Genomic DNA, 17,311 nt, shown 5'->3' with positions numbered 1-17,311 from the left:
CATGAACCGTTCGGCAAATTTACCGAGGGCACTTGAATGCACCAGTCTTGCGTACAACGGTTGTCACCATCCGAGAAAATAGTGGTGGCAATATGTCCCGCAGGACACTTCGGAAAAATGACGACTTGAAAACAGTGAAAACTGCGACGTTGAACCGAGTGTGATAAAGTTCAGAATCGCTAGTTCGAACGAGAAGACCTTGCCACATCCTGACTGAGCGGCGAAGAAGCACTTACCTGGGCAGGAACGTTCACGGCTCCTGTGGTCTTCCTTGCATTATGTCAAAACTACCAGGCAACGCAGGTGTATCGCTGCTCGGGGACAAGTCGCTGGACTTCTACCGGGACCCGGTGCTCTTCTGCCGTGAGAAGATGGAGAAACACGGCAGCAGGGTGTTTCAAAGTCGCTTGCTGAACAGACCCACCACCTTCGTGTGCTCGGCGCAGGGCATGAAGGAGCTGCTGTGCGGTATGTGTACCTGGCGTGCCACTCGAATGCAAATGACCACAATATAGTGGAGTTCATTTAATAATGTATTAAAGATTTATTACAATCTTACACGTGCTCTCCTTTTGGGGTCACATTCACTTGAAGGTACTAGTGACCTTGTGTCCGTTCCTCGCCGTGTCTCCTATCTTGACGTTCTCAGGTTAAAAAGAGTATTAATAATCTTAATGGAAGTACTAATACACACATTGATTAGCGTGATCCGTCACGAGAGAGACTCGTGATGGTGCTGCAGTTGGATGGGGGGGATGTTATTTAGACTTTTGTGCAGCTATCACCTCTAAATTTCTCTGAACATGTACCAACCGAAATACACCCCATGAGTCAAGATGACTGGAATAAGTGCTACAAATTAACACTATTCTAAAGGTTTGATACAATTTGATGTACAAGGTGTGCCAGGAAAGTTTCAGGCCTGTGGGGTCACAAAAGATATATTTCAAGGCCAAACTGCAAACTACAAGTTTGCAAACACAACCGCTTTGATATCGTCCACGTCTTCAAAACGGGTCTTCTTGATGAGACCCCCTTTTGGGAAAGAGGAAAAAGTCCATGTCAGGACATGTCAGGTGAGTAGGGGAGTTGCTCCAGCAAGGTGATCTGCTTCTTGGCCAGGAACTGTCAGATGCTCAAGGCACCACAATCACATTGGAAGGTAAAACTTATAGTTAGTTTTTTGAATTTGAAATGTATCTTTTGTGACACCAGTTGTGAAACTCTATATACATACATAAAAGTTTCATCTCACACATCGAATTGATTAATTTTGCATTGACTCTCAACTAATTGTAAACACATTTTATGCACTAACACAATATAACAACAAATTCAATTTGGTAACAGGTGACAATAATCTCAAATTTCAAATTTAGCTCTCTGACGGTGCCAAATCGAAGTGAGCACTCGTATTTTTGTAAGAGCAGACATTTTGATGCAGCTCTTGTATTAGATCTCATTGGTAGACTTTATGAAGTGTCCTTGGAGTTTATGTTTGTAACAGCCCGTAGAAAGGTCGTGATGTCTCAAGTCAGAGGTCACCAGACTTTGTCACATTTACATGTGTGCGATAATTATTTGTGGTTTGTTTCAGAGAAGTCCAATGTGTTTCTGAAGGATCCAACTGATGTGATGACCAATATGTACGGCGACACCATTGTTACGGCTAACGGTAAAAATATCTGCCCGCGCACACACTAATCCAAACCTTAACCGTGCACATGCACGCGAAATGCCTACCCGTCCGTGCTTTGTAAGTGTGGATGAGTCACCATTCAATCAATGTATGACTTTATGACATCGTTCTATGGCTGTTTCCGAACAACGATTTATCGTCAATTAATACATCGATGATTGCATCTTTTAGGTGAGGAGGCTTGTCTTCTCCGTCTGTCTTTCACCAGCTTGTTCACAGGAAGTTGTTTAGAATCGTCAAGTGGTTACATCACCAGGTAGGTAAAGTGTTGGCACTAAACCCAAGCAGCAGTTTTGGACTGATTTCGTTTACAGTGTGGGCCAACAACTGATTTAAAAAAAAAAAAAAAAAAAAAGACAAAGAGAAACAGATTGGATTTATTTGTCATTCAATTCAAAGAAAAGTTATTGTGAAAGATTTTTTTTTTTGACTGCTCCGGCATGAAAAAATGAGGCCAAACTGTCATAACGAAGTGTGAAATGATGAAGTCACTCAGTAAAAATAGTGAAATTTGCAACATACGACTTCCCCTTTTCGATTTATGCTGAAAAGTAGACTTTCAAAAACAGGAACTTTATATGTAAATATGTGCAAAACGCCACAGAATACAGTTGCACTCAAAATGATTCATTCCTCCTTGTCTATAACTTGTATTTGCAAAGGAGACAAACATACTGTAGTTTGCAATGAGCCAACAAAAGAACAATTCAAACAGTTCAACACACCAAGTTTTACAATCAGTCACTTCCAATCGAAGAATTTGCTAATAAATTTAATTTACAAATTTTACACGTTTTGAGTGCAAGCGTACATTGGAAAGGTGATTTGATCATGTCTGAGACATGTACCCCCCCCCCCCCTTTTTTTTTTTCCAGTGTATGTGAACACTGTCTCAAGGATCTTGCCCACAGGTAATACTTTTTTATTTGTAATTTATTCAATACATAGAAAATGCTGCACAACCAATCAGGGAACAAAAACTATTGAGGGGGCTCACATATCATATTGCTGAACCTAAAACTGAGCAGCTCCTGATTAGCACACACCGCTCACAGGGGTGGAGCCAGAATGTGGCTAATGGGTGGGCCTGTAAAAATCAAGGTGGGCCTGAATATTTCTCTCACTGAGCACAATCCTCCTGTCCCGACACATCGTATATTAAAAAAAAATTACAAACGGAATAATATGAAGTTCAGATCTTCCTTAGACAACCACAATTATGCCATTCTTAATATTCAATCAAATAAAAAAAAAACACAAATTCAAAAATAATGTAATAATAATTTATTAAAAGTATTTTTTTTTCCATGAATCTCACTGGGTGGACAGTCTGTCAATCTGACAGGCACACCCAGGGGCGGAGCCATGGGTAGGCTCACCCCGTGGCTCCGCCCCTGACAGCACATCACCTTCCATCTTCTTGCCCTGATGTGCACAGCCTAAGCCTCTTGCAGTGTTTGATCTTCCTCCATTGTCAAAGTCTTCCTGTGTCTACAAACGTTTTGTTTTTATAATTTTACGTCACTTGTGAAAAAAATCGAAGCCGCCCAATTTCATGACTGACAAAATGCATGATTTGTGTGCTTGTGTGCAGTGGCGAGCCGCGTTGTGTCTACACTACATTTAAGCAGCTGGGGACAGAGTTGGTTTTGGGTCTTTTCCTTAACGTACATGCGGACAAGCAGCCGGAACTTTTCCAGAAAATCACACAGCTCTGCACTCAGCACTGGCATGGTAAGAGAAATACTACTAGGCCATTTTTTTTTTTTTTACAGCAAAAGACTTCTTTTGCTCCAAGCTATAATGTTTTTTTTTTTTAATCAAGCTGGGCATACATTCAAATTGAACCTTATTCTTTGTCAGCCTTATAAAATTTAAATCAAGGCAGTAGATTTCAAGTCTGTTGGAAGTTGTGTTGTGGTGTACAAGGAGAAACGAAAAACACCCTACCACATCAGGCAGATGACATTGTGGTGATATAAGATGGTTATTTGTTTTCTATTTCCGATTGCATAGAGGTCGCTAAATCCACGTCTTCTTTCAAGTCGATTCCAAAAAAAAAAAACGTTCTACTCTCTGACTAGACGTTTGCTGCTGCAGGTCTCATCTCCGCTCCGGTCAATGTAAAGGTCCCCTTGTGGTCGTCTGGTTTTTCCGTGGCTTTGGAGGCCAGAGACCAGCTGATGGAAATCATCAAAGACAAGCTGGAGAATGACGCAGAGGGGTGTGTAGGATGCGTCCAAAACAAGACAATTTTGCCTGAACGACGCCCGTTAAAGTTGCTCTCACCGCTCCTTGTCCAGTTTTGTCGGCTCCCTGAGGTCTACGCCGTTGCCCGGCTCAGGCTGTGCTTCCCGGCATCTCCTGCTGTTCATCTCAGCCCTCATTCCCAAAGCTCTGGCATCACTACTCACCTCCTTCGTTGTGGCTCTAAGTGGGAATGAAAAGGTACAACGACAAAAGAATGAAATGGGGATGAAAGATGGAGGTAGTGTACATAATCTCTGCTAGGTGTTTACAATATATGTTTGTGCACTGGTAGATTTTCTTTAACAGTTTAAAGTGGAAATCAACCCAAACATTTTTTTTTTTTCAAGAATATGTTCCCAGCAGGCCCACTAGTTGAAACATTCTGATTAATATTGCGTTTGTGGAATATGAGTTAAGAAGCAAAATCCACCCGTTAGTAGCCATCTCAGGGGGTGGCCATTTTGTCACTTTTTTTTTTTTTCATTTTGTCAATTTTGTCGACTGAAAATGACATCACAACTACCCAGGACTCAAGGGATGACCAATCGCGGCTCGGCTTCAGAAAACAGGTCAGCCGGGATTGGTCGTTACCAAATGTGATGTCATTTTCTGTCAAAAGAAGTGACAAAATGGCCGCCCCATGAGACGGCTAAAAACTCTCATTCCACAAACACAATGCCGTGTGTAGACAAGTGGACCTGTATAGAACATATTCTTGAAAAAAAATATGTTTGGGTTGACCTCCACTTTAAGTAGTTGATTAAAAATGCCATCACAAATCTTGATTCCACCAAGCAATACAGTTTGATAAATTACTCAAAAGTTTGTGTTTCATTTTGTCAAGAGTATCAGACATCTTACTAGCGCAGTATCAGGGTGGAGCTGGACACCCAACAGTGAGTCGATAAGTCAACAGATAATTTTCTCTTGCATGTAGCACAGAATGTGAAAACAAAAACATGAGCAGCCACACAAGAAAAACAAACACGTACTTTTGGAGGTCGGCCATTGTTGTTGGTTGTTTAATGTATGTCGCTACGATGTCATGCTATCAAGCTAAGGCAAGTATTGCCATTTTATCTGTGTGCCCAACACACACCATAGCCAAATATTCTTTATAAAATACTAATCCATGAACACTTAAAAAAAAAAAAAAAAAAAAAAAAATCCTCTTTCCAAATATAATCAAAAACCTTCACTTCTTCAGGAGGAAATTCGTCGACGAGCGTTGATGGATGCTGATTATCTGCAAGGGGTCCTGCTGGAAGTTCAGAGACTCTGGCCTCCTTTCATCGGTGGACGCAGGATAGCAGAAACGGTACGAATCACTCACATACTGACTCTCGTGGTGTTTGGTGTTAGGGCATTAGGACTTTTATAAAGTCGGGAAAATACGAATGCCTCCTGTTTGCAAACCTAGTGAGGAATCGGTTGGATTGGATTCAAACTGTGCGTCCAGGTCGAACAGCGCTAATATTTGCGCGTCAAGGTTGGACGCATGGACACTGTTTGAACAGGTTGTTGGCAAACCTGTCAAAGTTAGTGTTGGTTATTTTACCGCGCAATGGTGTTAGCAAAACATGAGTGCTTACTTTTCAAATTGTCAAACCATTTCATTCCAATACTGGTACATGCTGCTGCCTTCCATGCAGAGTCCGCGCAAGTGCCCCATTGCCCAGCCACGATCAGGTCCCAAGTCCAAATTAAAAAAAAAAAAAATTAAAAATGTAAGGCTTGCGTAAGGAAGGGCTCCTGGTGTTAAAAAAAAAAAATAGTGCCCAACAAATCACCCCTGATGTGATAAGCCAACAATGAACACTGGAATGTCATGCTATCGAACTAGGCAGCGCACAAAAACATTTACTCACATGTGTTATTCTGCACTTGAGTGGTTGAAAGGCAGTCACGAGTTAAAGAAATGAAAAAGCCAGTTTGCCAGAAAATGTCCCCTCGACTTATTTGTCCTCCGCACACAGGCTGTGTGCTCCTCTGTATGTTGCACTCTTTTCCTGTAGATGGCCACCTTTTGCAGTAAATGCAGTAGCTGGTCTCTTCTCAAAGAGCTGCGCAAGGAAGGAGGAAGGAAGACTCACAGTGCTTCTGTTTCAGAAATTAAAAAAGAAGAGTGCCAGGAATTATACATTTAAACGTATTTGCAGTACATTTTAAACATTTCCACATCCATGGTTTGGGATTTGATATACTGCTACTGTGTTGGGCAAACTACAGAAGAATGTTGCATGGCTACTTTTTGACAAACTATGAAGGTTTGTTCTGTTCACACGATATTGTTTTTGTAAGTGTTATACTATTCTGACTTTTATTGTAAATCAGTGTACAATACATTGCAGTGGTTCCTCTAAGGGCCAATTAGTGATATGTTCAGATTTGGGTACCATTTGTAATGGAAACAGGGGCGGAGCCTGTGCCCACCCAGATTGACAGGCTGCCCGCCCAGTGAGATTCATGAAAAATTGATATACTTTTAAATTTTTTATAAATTATTATTTTTTTTTAATTTGTGTTTCGTTGTGTTTTTTTGGTTGATTGAATATTAAGAATGGCATAATTGTGATTGTCTAACGAAGAGCTGAACTTCATCCTATTCAGTTTGCCATTTTATTTGAATATACGATGTTTCAGGACAGGAGGATTGTGCTCAGTGAGAGAAATATTCAGGCCCACCCTGATTTTTTCCAGGCCCGCCCATTGGCCACGTTCTGGCTCCGCCCCTGATTGGAAATAGAAATAAGTCATTGTTGGGGGTCTTGTACTTACACACGACTTTAATGCTCATACAACTGAGCTAAAAACTAAATGAGCTACTACTGCTATTATGAAGATGTAAATGCAATAAAACAAATGACATCGCCGTCTGCGTGACATCAGCGCTCAGCCAGCATGATCCGGTCTTTGAAGACAATTTACCTTTTAGCCAGAGTCACGTAGCGTCCGCTTTTGCACATGCACCGGCTACATTTTGATTTTGGCAACCTCATCAAGCGGGTTTACGCAACAGTCCAATCCGAGGCATTGATCCTTTCCGCGTGATTGATCGGGTACGCTTCCCCGGATGGAAGTCCGAGGGCTTGCCGGTGGGGCCGATGTGCGCGAGTGATGCTGTGAAGCCGAGTGGAAAGTCATTTGTCACTTCTGGGAAAGGCTTCAGTACACTTTGATTGCTGGCGACCTCCGTGGAACACAAACCCGTGACGTAAAGGGTTCGGGATCATCTGGGGAAAAGGAGACACGCTTGCACAAGTACAGCAGAGACTGCATGTTGTAAAGCTGGAGCATAAAACAGGCATCATTGGTGATGAATTTTGGAATTTATCCCTCTCTTTTAAAGTGCAACCACATCCTTGAAAGGGAAGTCAACGCAAACATTTTTTTTCAAGAATATGTTCTATGCAAGCCCTCTATTTGAAAGAGGGCATTCTGATAAATATTGCGTTTGTGGAATAAGTGTTAATCCACTCGTTTTTAGCCATCTCCGGGGGCGGCCATTTTGTCTTCTGTGGACTGAAAATGACATCACAGCTGCTCACAACGACCAATCACGGCTCAGATTCAGAAAATAGGTCAGCCGCGATTGGTCATTGCGAGCAGTTGTGATGTCATTTTCAGTCCACAGAAAACAAAATGGCCGCCCCCGTGGATGGCTGAAAACGAGTGCATTTTGCTGCTTAATTTATATTCCACAAACACAAAATTAATCCGAATGCCGTGTTTCAACTAGTGGGCCTGCTGGGAACATATTATTGAAAAAAATATATTTAGGTTGATTTGCTCTATATGGCACAGCGTTTTCCCGACCTTCATCGGGCCACGGCAATCATCTTATATTACAAAAACATCATTTGGTTGACTTCCGCTTTAAGAAAAAATCAAAGCTCTTCACACCTTTGCATACTGTAGTTTGCGATATCAAAAATAGATTTATCACTATAACATCAAGCAAGACCTCTCAGTACCCCAGAGAAATATCTCATCAACTCACAAGTAGAAACGCAGAAGGAGTGAAATGATGAGCTCGTGTCATGTGTGGGCGCGGGTGGCTAAACGACAATTAGTATTCACTGTCACGTGGAAAAAGTAGAAGCACCGTCAGCTGGAACTAAAATATGCGAGTTTTTGCAAACTTGAAAGTGTGTGTGTGTGTGTGTGTGTGTGTGTGTGGAGAGAAAGTGAATGAACTCCACAAGGGCAGTCATGTCACAGCGAGAACAAGGAGAAAGAAAGAGATTTGTTGCCGATTTTCCACTCCAGCAGAGAGAGGCCGGGCTAGAAATGAGAAAGGGGCTATAAGAAAAAAGAACAGTGATTATGTTGGGTGGCAGTCCATTAGCGAAGCGACTAATGGATGCAGTGAAAAGGTGAATTTGGAACGCAACGGACCGGGTGAGTGGACTTTTTGCCCCAAGGTGACTTGTTTTCACTAGAGCCCAGTGGGAAAAATAACAACAAAAAAAAAGGCCTCAGGGAAGTTGACTGGAAAAATGTGAATTCAATAATCTTCAAAAGTGTCCCATTTCTGTCATATAATTTGACACGTGTGTCGTGTCTTATTGTCACACACCCACACTGTGCGATTGTGCCTTTGTGTGCGCAGGACACAACCCTTGCTGGTTTTCATGTCCCAAAGGGATACGGTGCGATCTATATCAGTCATGCCGTCCACAGGGACCCGCAGGTGTTTGAGCAGCCTGACAGCTTTCTGCCAGAGAGATGGAGCGGAAGGTTAGTACCGCAGTTTGCGCTCTAACGGACCACATTAAAAGCATTTGATTAAAAAGCACACGCAAGCATTGAAGACGGGGAACCGAACGCATGTGAACAAGGGCCGAATCGTTAAATCCGTGTATTTTTTCAAAGTGACAAATGAAAGTGGGGCCCGATCATAATGATTTATTGCCGGATAAGCGAACCTAAAACATCAGCCCGATAGGGCTGCTCGATTATGAAAGAAATATTAACCCTTTCATGCAATTAATTAATCAAACTAAAAAATATATTTATATTTTAAATAGTAAATCATAATTCATGCATGAAAGGGTTAAAAATACATTTTTTAATTTTGATTAATTAATACAGGCGATAGCAACTTTTAAATAGCTGTCCACTGTGGTGACCACTATGCATGAAAGCCAAGGGTTAATTGTGATTTTTGGGGGGAGGGGTAATAATTGAAATCATGATTATTTAAACAATCATTTATTCAATCAATTATTTTTTTGGTACAAAACAAGAATGAGTTTAAACTAGTGCTGTCAAGCGATTACAATTTTTACTAATTAATCGCAAAATTTTCCATAATTGATCGCGATTTATCTTATTTTTCAACTACATTTTTTTTACAAAGCTTGGAAAGGATACTTACTGGAGAAAAATCTTGGAATTAATGATTCAAAAACTGTTCTAATAGCTTTCTTTTATCCTTGAATACGATTCTTTTCCTGTAAAATACGACAGTTGAACGATACACCAAAGTCGTAAAACTACTATTGTATTTGAATTCGGCTTTGCGAAGTGTGCAAATTATTTTAGATTTCTCCAATGAGCCACCAAGCAAATTTTTAAAGCAAAACTACCTGTACGTAAAAGTCCGTCTTTGCAACAGTCCTCTAAGTTTGGCTGCGCAGCGGGCAGAGGTCAGCTGCTGCAGGGAGTAAATAAAACTGAGTTAACTCAGTTAATTTTTTTTAGTGCGTTCTAATATTTTAATTAATCTTTATAGTTAATGCTTTAACTTTGACCGCCCCAGTTTAAACGTAAAAAATATATAAAGACAAAAAAACATTACTTCGAAACACAAATTATGTAAGTTCCTCTTGGACCAAACAAAATTCATAAAATTAGTTATTCAAAAATCAAAGAAGGTGCAAATGTATACATTCAAGTATGATTTGTGTCTCGTGTCGACAAACATGTATTCATGGGAGCCGGTGAAACTAGAGCCCAGCTGAACACACAAATATGACCCAGTCGTCGTCCGCGCGGACTGAAAGACTTCAAATTCGATTGGCGAACCAAACCAAGAAACGCAAAGAGACAGCGGCATCCATCTGAACCTGATCTGCTTGCTTTTGCCCCTCACTCGCTCCGTCTGCAGTGCTTCCATTCATTCGCTGCCACCATTCACCTGTTTATTTTCATTCATGCTCCTTCATTCAGCCGCAGCAGAGGGGCAAAAAGCTATGAATGTGTCTATGCCGGAACCTGCTGCCATGGTAGCCGGGTCACATGATGCCGTCTCTGCCAATGGGGGTGCCCCAGTGTGTGTGTGTGTGTGTGTGAGCGTGTGCGCGCACGCGTGTGTGACTGTGTGCTCACAGGGTGGGGGAGAAGTCGTTTTCTCATTTCTCTCCCATAATGCCTTGTGGAATGGGATGGGAGACAGAAAATGAGTCAGAGCAAGATCCTATCTCATTTTTCTTCCTTTTGTGAGCACGACTCCCGAGTGGAAATAGGGTAATTCCTGAAAAATGTTCTCCATTAATGTGGGATTCCCCTTATCGGTTAATAAACCCCCCATTGAACAGTCCCATCCCAATGTGAATATAAACCGTTTGGCTTATTCACCTATTTGTAATTGTGGGCTATTATTGCAAACACAAACTGAAAGTTAATGTCATATCTAGAATGTGTGGATTTTCGAGTAATGGCGTCTTCCGCAGGAAGTAAACAAAAGACTGAAGACAGCTGCCGTGGTAACTCTGGCTACCTCGTGCCGGCTTTTACCAATGGGGATTTCCCCATGTGTGTGCGTGTGTGTTCTGCTTGAAAATGTTTCCTTTTTGCGTCATTTTGACCATGTCTGAGACACGTTTGAGGTGGGTGATGCTGGTCGTGAGTGCTTAAACATGAATGTCAGCTGACTAGGGATGTCAGCTGTGATATTAAAGTTGCCACAATATATTGTCGTCGTCATGTAACGATATTAATAGCAGCAAGTCAACCCAAACATTTTTTTTTTCAAGAATATCTTCTATGTAGGCCCACTAGTTGAAACACGGCACTCTGATTAATATTGCGTTGTTGAATATGAGTTAAGCAGCAAAATCCACCCGTTTTGAACCATCTTAGGGGGCGGCCATTTTGTCATTTCTGTCGACTGAAAATGACATCACAACTGCTCGGGGCTCAGATAACGACCAATCATGGCTCAGCTTCAGAAAACAGATGAGCTGTGATTGGTCGTTACCTGAGCCCTGAGCAACTGCGATGTCGACAGAAGTGACAAAATGGCCGCCCCCGGAGATGGCTAAAAACCGGACGATTAACTCTTATTCCACAAATATAATATTTATCAGAATGCCTTGTTTTAACTAGTGGAACAACATACAACAGATTCTTGAAAAAAATATGTTAGGGTTGACTTCCCGCTTCAAAAGCCCAAGTTTTCCATTTGTGCAGTTCCAGCACCCTCTGGTGGTTAGTTTATTAGTGTGTTTTAATTTGATGCATGACTGGCCAAGCCTCTTTCTTTGTGAATGCTGTTATGTACAAAAACTAAATCTCGTGATGTTTTTTTTTGTTTGTTTTAATATGAGCTTTTTCTTTTTTCTTTTTTTTTTTACAATATCGTGAGCTTTTTATACTTCGCCAACCTCTCCACAATATCCTGATAATTATTGTATTGCAACATCCCTACACCTGCGCCTGCGGGGAACCAATTTATCCATTGCGAGAATAAATCGTGCTTCGTTTTGATTGACGCCATCGGAGATCTTCATATGAATTCACTCCAAACAACATGACGGATGTATTTATCCCTCCATTGTTCTTCCGGTCTCGTTGGCTCTCCTCCTCCCACAGTGCTCCGTCTCTGCTTGTCCATCTGTCAGTCGTCCTGGGGGACGGTGTTTGCCTGTCTGCCCCGATAGTTGCCAGGCTCCTTTTCTTGCCACCTGCCTGTTTGCTTGAACGACTGCAGTCCTCTTGCGTAACAAGCCCACCTACTATAACCAGAGTATAAGCCAATCAGCATTTGTGTGTGTTTTAGTAAGATGGATGCGCGTATGGTGTGTCCGTGTACGCATCATCAGCTCGCGGACGTGTGCTTTTCCAGTCGGAAGCAAATAGTCGAGTCGGTGTATGATCGTTCCTATCAGGCGGACGCCCACGCAGGCTGCGGTCGAAGATACGTCGGTCGGAAATGCTGCCGCACGCCGATAAGAAATCAAGCTACTGCAGCTTGTAATCTCCTTTAGATCTTAGAACAGGAAGTTTGTGCTGCGCAAGTCGTGACATGCCTCCGTGTAATTTAGAGGATATTACAATGAGCAGCTCATATGCAGTGGTTATGAAAAGTCTACACACCCCTGATCAAATGCCAGGTTTTTGTGACGTAAAAAAAAAAAAAAATTTGACCGAGATAAATCTTTTGAAGACTTTTTCCAGCATTAACGTGACCTAACTTGTACAACACAATTAGGGATGTAACGATTGATCGAAAATCGAGTTGATTAAATTCATCTAGAAAATTATCCGTCTTGAAACGTTTTTTTCATTCCAGATGCATAGCACATTTTGAAAGTGTAGATCAAATGATGCTTTTGCGTGTTTGTGGATGGCTGCAGAACCACACAATTGCACATAGACAAGCATGGTAGCAATTTTTTAAAAATCGAATAGAATCGAATATCGGGAACTGGAAATCGAATATTAAATCGAATCGGGGCTTAAAATATACCTTTCGGAGTTATGATCAAAAAGTTCAACTTTGATTGAATCAACCCATAAGTCATTTTGGCAGATTTTGTTATGGCCTATGAAATGCAGTTTTCGGGAAAAACACAGCAATGGTCGCCACAAGATCAGCGTAATGACAATGAAGCATTGCGGCGTCACCGTCATACTTTTGGGTCTGTGTCGTAGGTGTGCGCCGACTCCCGATTTAACATGAGTTTAAATCTGACTGGTACACGGAATGGACGGATTGATGGGTAGTTTGATTTTCAAAAATCCAATGAGTTGTGCAGGTATTAGGTCACTTCAACGGTTAGATTGGTCTCATTTTCTAGGCCGTAAAAATACAAGATTGGACAAAGGCGTGTTCTTTTTCAGCACTCTCCTCACAATAAGCAACTGGTCATCCTAACGTTTTTGGAGATGATATTTCTCTCACAAAACAAGGAGATGGATGCCCTGTTAATTCGTGTTCCTGGCCCACAAGCTTTGTCCTGGTTCATCCCAAAGATTTTTGATGGCGGGCAAGTTCCACCAAATGTATCCAAATGCCTTTATAGATGAATCAAGGATTAGATTAGAATCGACGTCTCTCACTCACTTCCTCCATTTTCATCACGTTTGATCGTTTACGTTGGATTTCTTGAAAAGACTTCCTCTCGTCTCTCAGAATTGCCTGCGACGCATCCTGCTTCTTCATGATCAGCCTTCTGGTGCATTAAACTATTATTGAGGGTTGGCGCAATGAACACTTTAGACTGTCTCACACGCACACACACACACACACACACACACACACACACACACACACACACAGACACACAGACACAGGGCCCACTAATGCTTCCTGTTTTGCTTTAATCAGAGCTCAGGTTTCAGGATGCATTAGTCGTGATCGGGGTGGGGGACGCGGTCCGGTATCAGCACGTCGTTGGCAAACCTGCAGTTTTATTTCAAACGGATCTCGGCAAAAGTGGCAGAATAGACGTGGGACTCGGCTAGGCTCACTGTCGAGTGGAACTTTATTAGAGCTCAGTATCAGGATATTGCATTTAGGATCATATCAAAGCCAAGATGGCTGACGTTAGTGGAGTGGAAATACACTGCAAAGCATGACTTTAAAAAGAACAGAAAAAATTGCAATTTTCGCCTTTTTCGATTTTAAAGCGGTGACATAGATGTCATATTCGAATCGTCGTATGTGATATCATTTTGTCGCTGACAATCTCACAGCATGAAGTGATCCTTGTTCGATTCTGACGTGCGCACTCGTGTCTTGAAAACCACTGAATTCTTTGTCCTTTAACCTTCCCCGCACATATTTGACATTTTTTTGTGCAATCACTTAACGATGTTTTATTGCGTAGGAATGCAGAGCACAAGCACTTCCTTTGTTCCTTCGGCAGCGGATCTCGAAACTGCATCGGTACGAAACTTACGGACTTCTTCCTTAAGGTGAGCGATAAACAAAAATGACACCACGTGAATTCTGAATTCTGAATGTGTGAGCGGGGTTTTTAAGGACACCGACAAGGGGCGGAAAACCAAATTGATGTTGAATTGTGCGCTTTTGTGCGAAGCCGTCTGTGACCTATGGTCGGCTCAGTTCATGCGAATGATGAAATGAAGTGTTGCGTCAATATCAGACCACAAGTCTGAATTCCCAGGTGTGGAATTTAGAACTGTTGAAATCCCCAACCGCTCCCAAGGGCGGCATTCACCATAGCCACCAGGACCGTACTCGGGAGATACAGCAATTACACTTCAGTGCTTGCGCTTACACTTCATTTGCACAACTTGCCGAGCCAACTGTTGTGCTCAATTACCCGAAACCATTTATATGTACCCCAAACTCTTGGCAATGCAATTGCCACTCTCACGTTCGAACAAAAGCATTTGTAAATATTGTTAAAGCGGAAGTCAAATCGACATTCTGATTAATGTTGTGTTTACGGAATATGAGTTAAGCAACAAAATCCACCCATCCCCGGGGGCGGCCATTTTGTCACTTCTGTCGACTGAAAATGACATCACACACCCTCAGGGCTCAGATAACGACCAATCATAGCTCAGCTTCAGAAAACAGGTGGTCGTTATCCGAGCCCTATCTGTGATGTCATTTTCAGTCGACAAAAGTGACAAAATGGCCGCCCCCAGATATGGCTAAAAACGGGTGGATTTTGCTGCTTAACTGCTCATATTAATCATATTGCCTTGTTTCAACTTGTGAGTCTGCATAGAAAATATTGTTGAAAAAAAATCATGTTTGGGTTGACTTCCACTTTAAATAGAAAGGTTCAGGGACTCAACTCCTTTTTTATTGCCTTTTAGTATTGCTTTTATTGGTTGCAACGACGCCATTGGGATGCGGCAGCATGGCTAAAAAGTGGAGCAGGCAAGCCCCAAAGAATGAACTTGCAAAAGAATCATTGCCTTTCATGAGAAATGATAACCCCGCGCCAGTGGCGGAGAAAAACACTCAAATATTTTAGGTCAATGTTCAACTAAGAAACTTCGGCCTTGAATAGCACCGTTGATGATGCGGTGAATATGCTACAATGCACATCGCGATGAATTTAGGGCACACAAATATCAATCAAAAAAATGTGTTTTTTTTTTTTTTTTACATCTTGTTTGATATTTTGAAACGTACGCGCCATTTTATTTGTTTGGTAACTCTTCTCCTTGTCCAACCGTCCAATCGCTGACTCTAATTGCAACGGGGGATTGGCAAATTCGGCCTAATTGTTGCGACGTGTGTACCCCGTTTATTCCCCACGACCGCAGCACGTGTCCCGTGTCGCTGTTTGGTGATGGCAACGGAACAGACAGAATCCCTCCGTGCACACGCACGCACACACACACGAGAAGGGCGTGACCAGTGTGAAAAGTAGACCGCGGGGATCTAGGTCATGGATGTGACTCATCGCCTTCCCCCGTCCTCGTCTTCCATCCTCCATTCCATCGCTTCTTCCGCCCCCTTCGTCTTCCCCCGGCGTGTTCGTCCCGCCCCATCCCCCTCTATCGGGATAATCTTCATTCATAAATCAGAGGGCGGTGGGCCAACAGTCGCGTGTGGCGAGAGGTTAGCCAATAGGGAAGAGTGCCTTTGATATCGGCGGCCTTGATACTCAGCGTGCACTTTGTGCAAAGAATAAAACCGGGTGAAGGGGTGCTCCTGTGACGCGGAGCGCGGAGCAACACTGTCAACGTTAAGTGTCATGTGATCTGTTCGGGATATTATTCTACAGATGGAAAAGCAGAAAAAGATACGTGGGCAAATGTAACATTGTTGTTGTGGTTTGTTTCGGTGCAGGAAGCATGCGTGCGTCTCTTAAAGCACTATGACTGGCGTCTGGACCCGCCAGCGCAAAACCTGGACTACAAATGGCTGCCCGTGTCAAGGCCCGCCAACCCCCCAACTGTTTCCTTCACTCGCGTGGAGCCGGCCAGAACTGATGGGAACGGCACCACGTAGAGAGGGGGGGAAAAAAAAAAAAAAGGACAAAAGTGAGGAGTGAAAACAAAAATGCACAATAGGGAACGAAAGCAAACCCAAAGAGCTTTTCCCTGCTGCTCATTTCACACTAAGCGAAAGGGTGTTTCTCTCTCTGTGATCATTGGAAGGATGCGCAATAACAAGATGAACACGTTGTTGACTGGTACATAGCACTATTAAAAGCGGAAGTCAACCCAAACATATATTTTTTAAAGAGTTAAGCAACAAAATCCACCCATCTCCGGGGGCGGCCATTTTGTCACTTCTGTCGACTGAAAATGACATCACACACCCTCAGGGCTCAAAACAAAGCGGAAGTCAACCCAAACATATATTTTTTAAGAATATGTTCTATGTAGACCCACTAGTTGAAACACAGCATTCTGATTAATATTGCGTTTATGGAATATGAGTTAAGCAACGAAATCCACCCATCTCCGGGGGCGGCCATTTTGTCACTTCTGTCGACTGAAAATGACATCACACACCCTCAGGGCTCAGAACACGACAGGTCATAGCTCAGCTTGAGCAAACAGGTGGTCGTTATCCGAGCCCGATCTGTGATGTCATTTCCAGTCGACAAAAGTGACAAAATGGCCGCCCCCAGAGATGGGTGGATTTTGTTGCTTAACTCATATTTCATATTCATGATATTTTTCAAATAGTGGGCCTGTATCGAACATATTCTTGAAAAAAATGTTTGGGTTGACTTTAATAATAAATAATAATAAGGTTGCAAAAGTAAAAACTGTAGTGGCCATCTTGAGATTGTCACCTGAGCTTTTGTGGACTAGAATCCCTTGTTAGCCAAAGAACTCCAACATTAAAATTAGTAATAATGTAAAAGTACAACACTGTATGCCAAATTGGCAGTGGTCTTCTTTAATTTCCCAATACAAAATATCACATAAAAGAAAATAAAAAAAAATTGTGGGTGCAAATCACCCGACGTTAGTCTTCTAGGGTTAGATATACAGAATCCTTTTGCGCTCGTGTATTTGTTCATTGAAAACACAAACACACACCACATGCTCGCGCGTCGAGGTAAGCCCTCAGATTCCATCAGTGACTGCAAATGTGTGTCCCCCAACGTCCCCCCCCCTTTTCGCCACGCTGCACCACCTAGCAACCAGCGCTGCTTAGCAACAGTTCGTCATACTGACACTGACTTG

The 17,311-nt window shown here is 42.4% G+C and overlaps 1 protein-coding gene and 1 long non-coding RNA gene across 2 annotated transcripts; one reads left to right on the top strand and one right to left on the bottom strand.

Annotated features, from left to right (window-relative positions):
- Positions 1-15: 15 nt before the first annotated feature.
- On the top strand, positions 16-16,714 carry LOC147135753 (uncharacterized). Its single transcript, XM_086054335.1, has 11 exons — positions 16-468; positions 1,598-1,675; positions 1,871-1,955; positions 2,575-2,610; positions 3,294-3,433; positions 3,800-3,923; positions 4,003-4,147; positions 5,157-5,267; positions 8,562-8,689; positions 14,008-14,095; positions 15,957-16,714. Exons 1-11 carry the CDS (start codon positions 279-281, stop codon positions 16,116-16,118), a joined length of 1,287 nt encoding a protein of 428 aa, XP_085910461.1. The 5' UTR covers positions 16-278; the 3' UTR covers positions 16,119-16,714.
- On the bottom strand, positions 2,730-5,811 carry LOC147135754 (uncharacterized). The gene is made up of 3 exons (XR_015089919.1): positions 5,542-5,811; positions 3,989-4,129; positions 2,730-3,879 (listed from the first exon to the last, which is right to left on the bottom strand). It is a non-coding gene; the product is annotated as an uncharacterized LOC147135754 (long non-coding RNA).
- Positions 16,715-17,311: the final 597 nt, after the last annotated feature.

The sequence above is a fragment of the Filicampus tigris genome, chromosome 15 (genome assembly GCF_054856515.1).
Source record: "Filicampus tigris isolate MCC_2025a chromosome 15, RoL_Ftig_1.0, whole genome shotgun sequence".
In the NCBI taxonomy this organism is placed as follows: domain Eukaryota; kingdom Metazoa; phylum Chordata; class Actinopteri; order Syngnathiformes; family Syngnathidae; genus Filicampus; species Filicampus tigris.
Note: the sequence above shows the minus strand (reverse complement) of the source record. Positions and strands in the feature narration are given on the sequence as shown.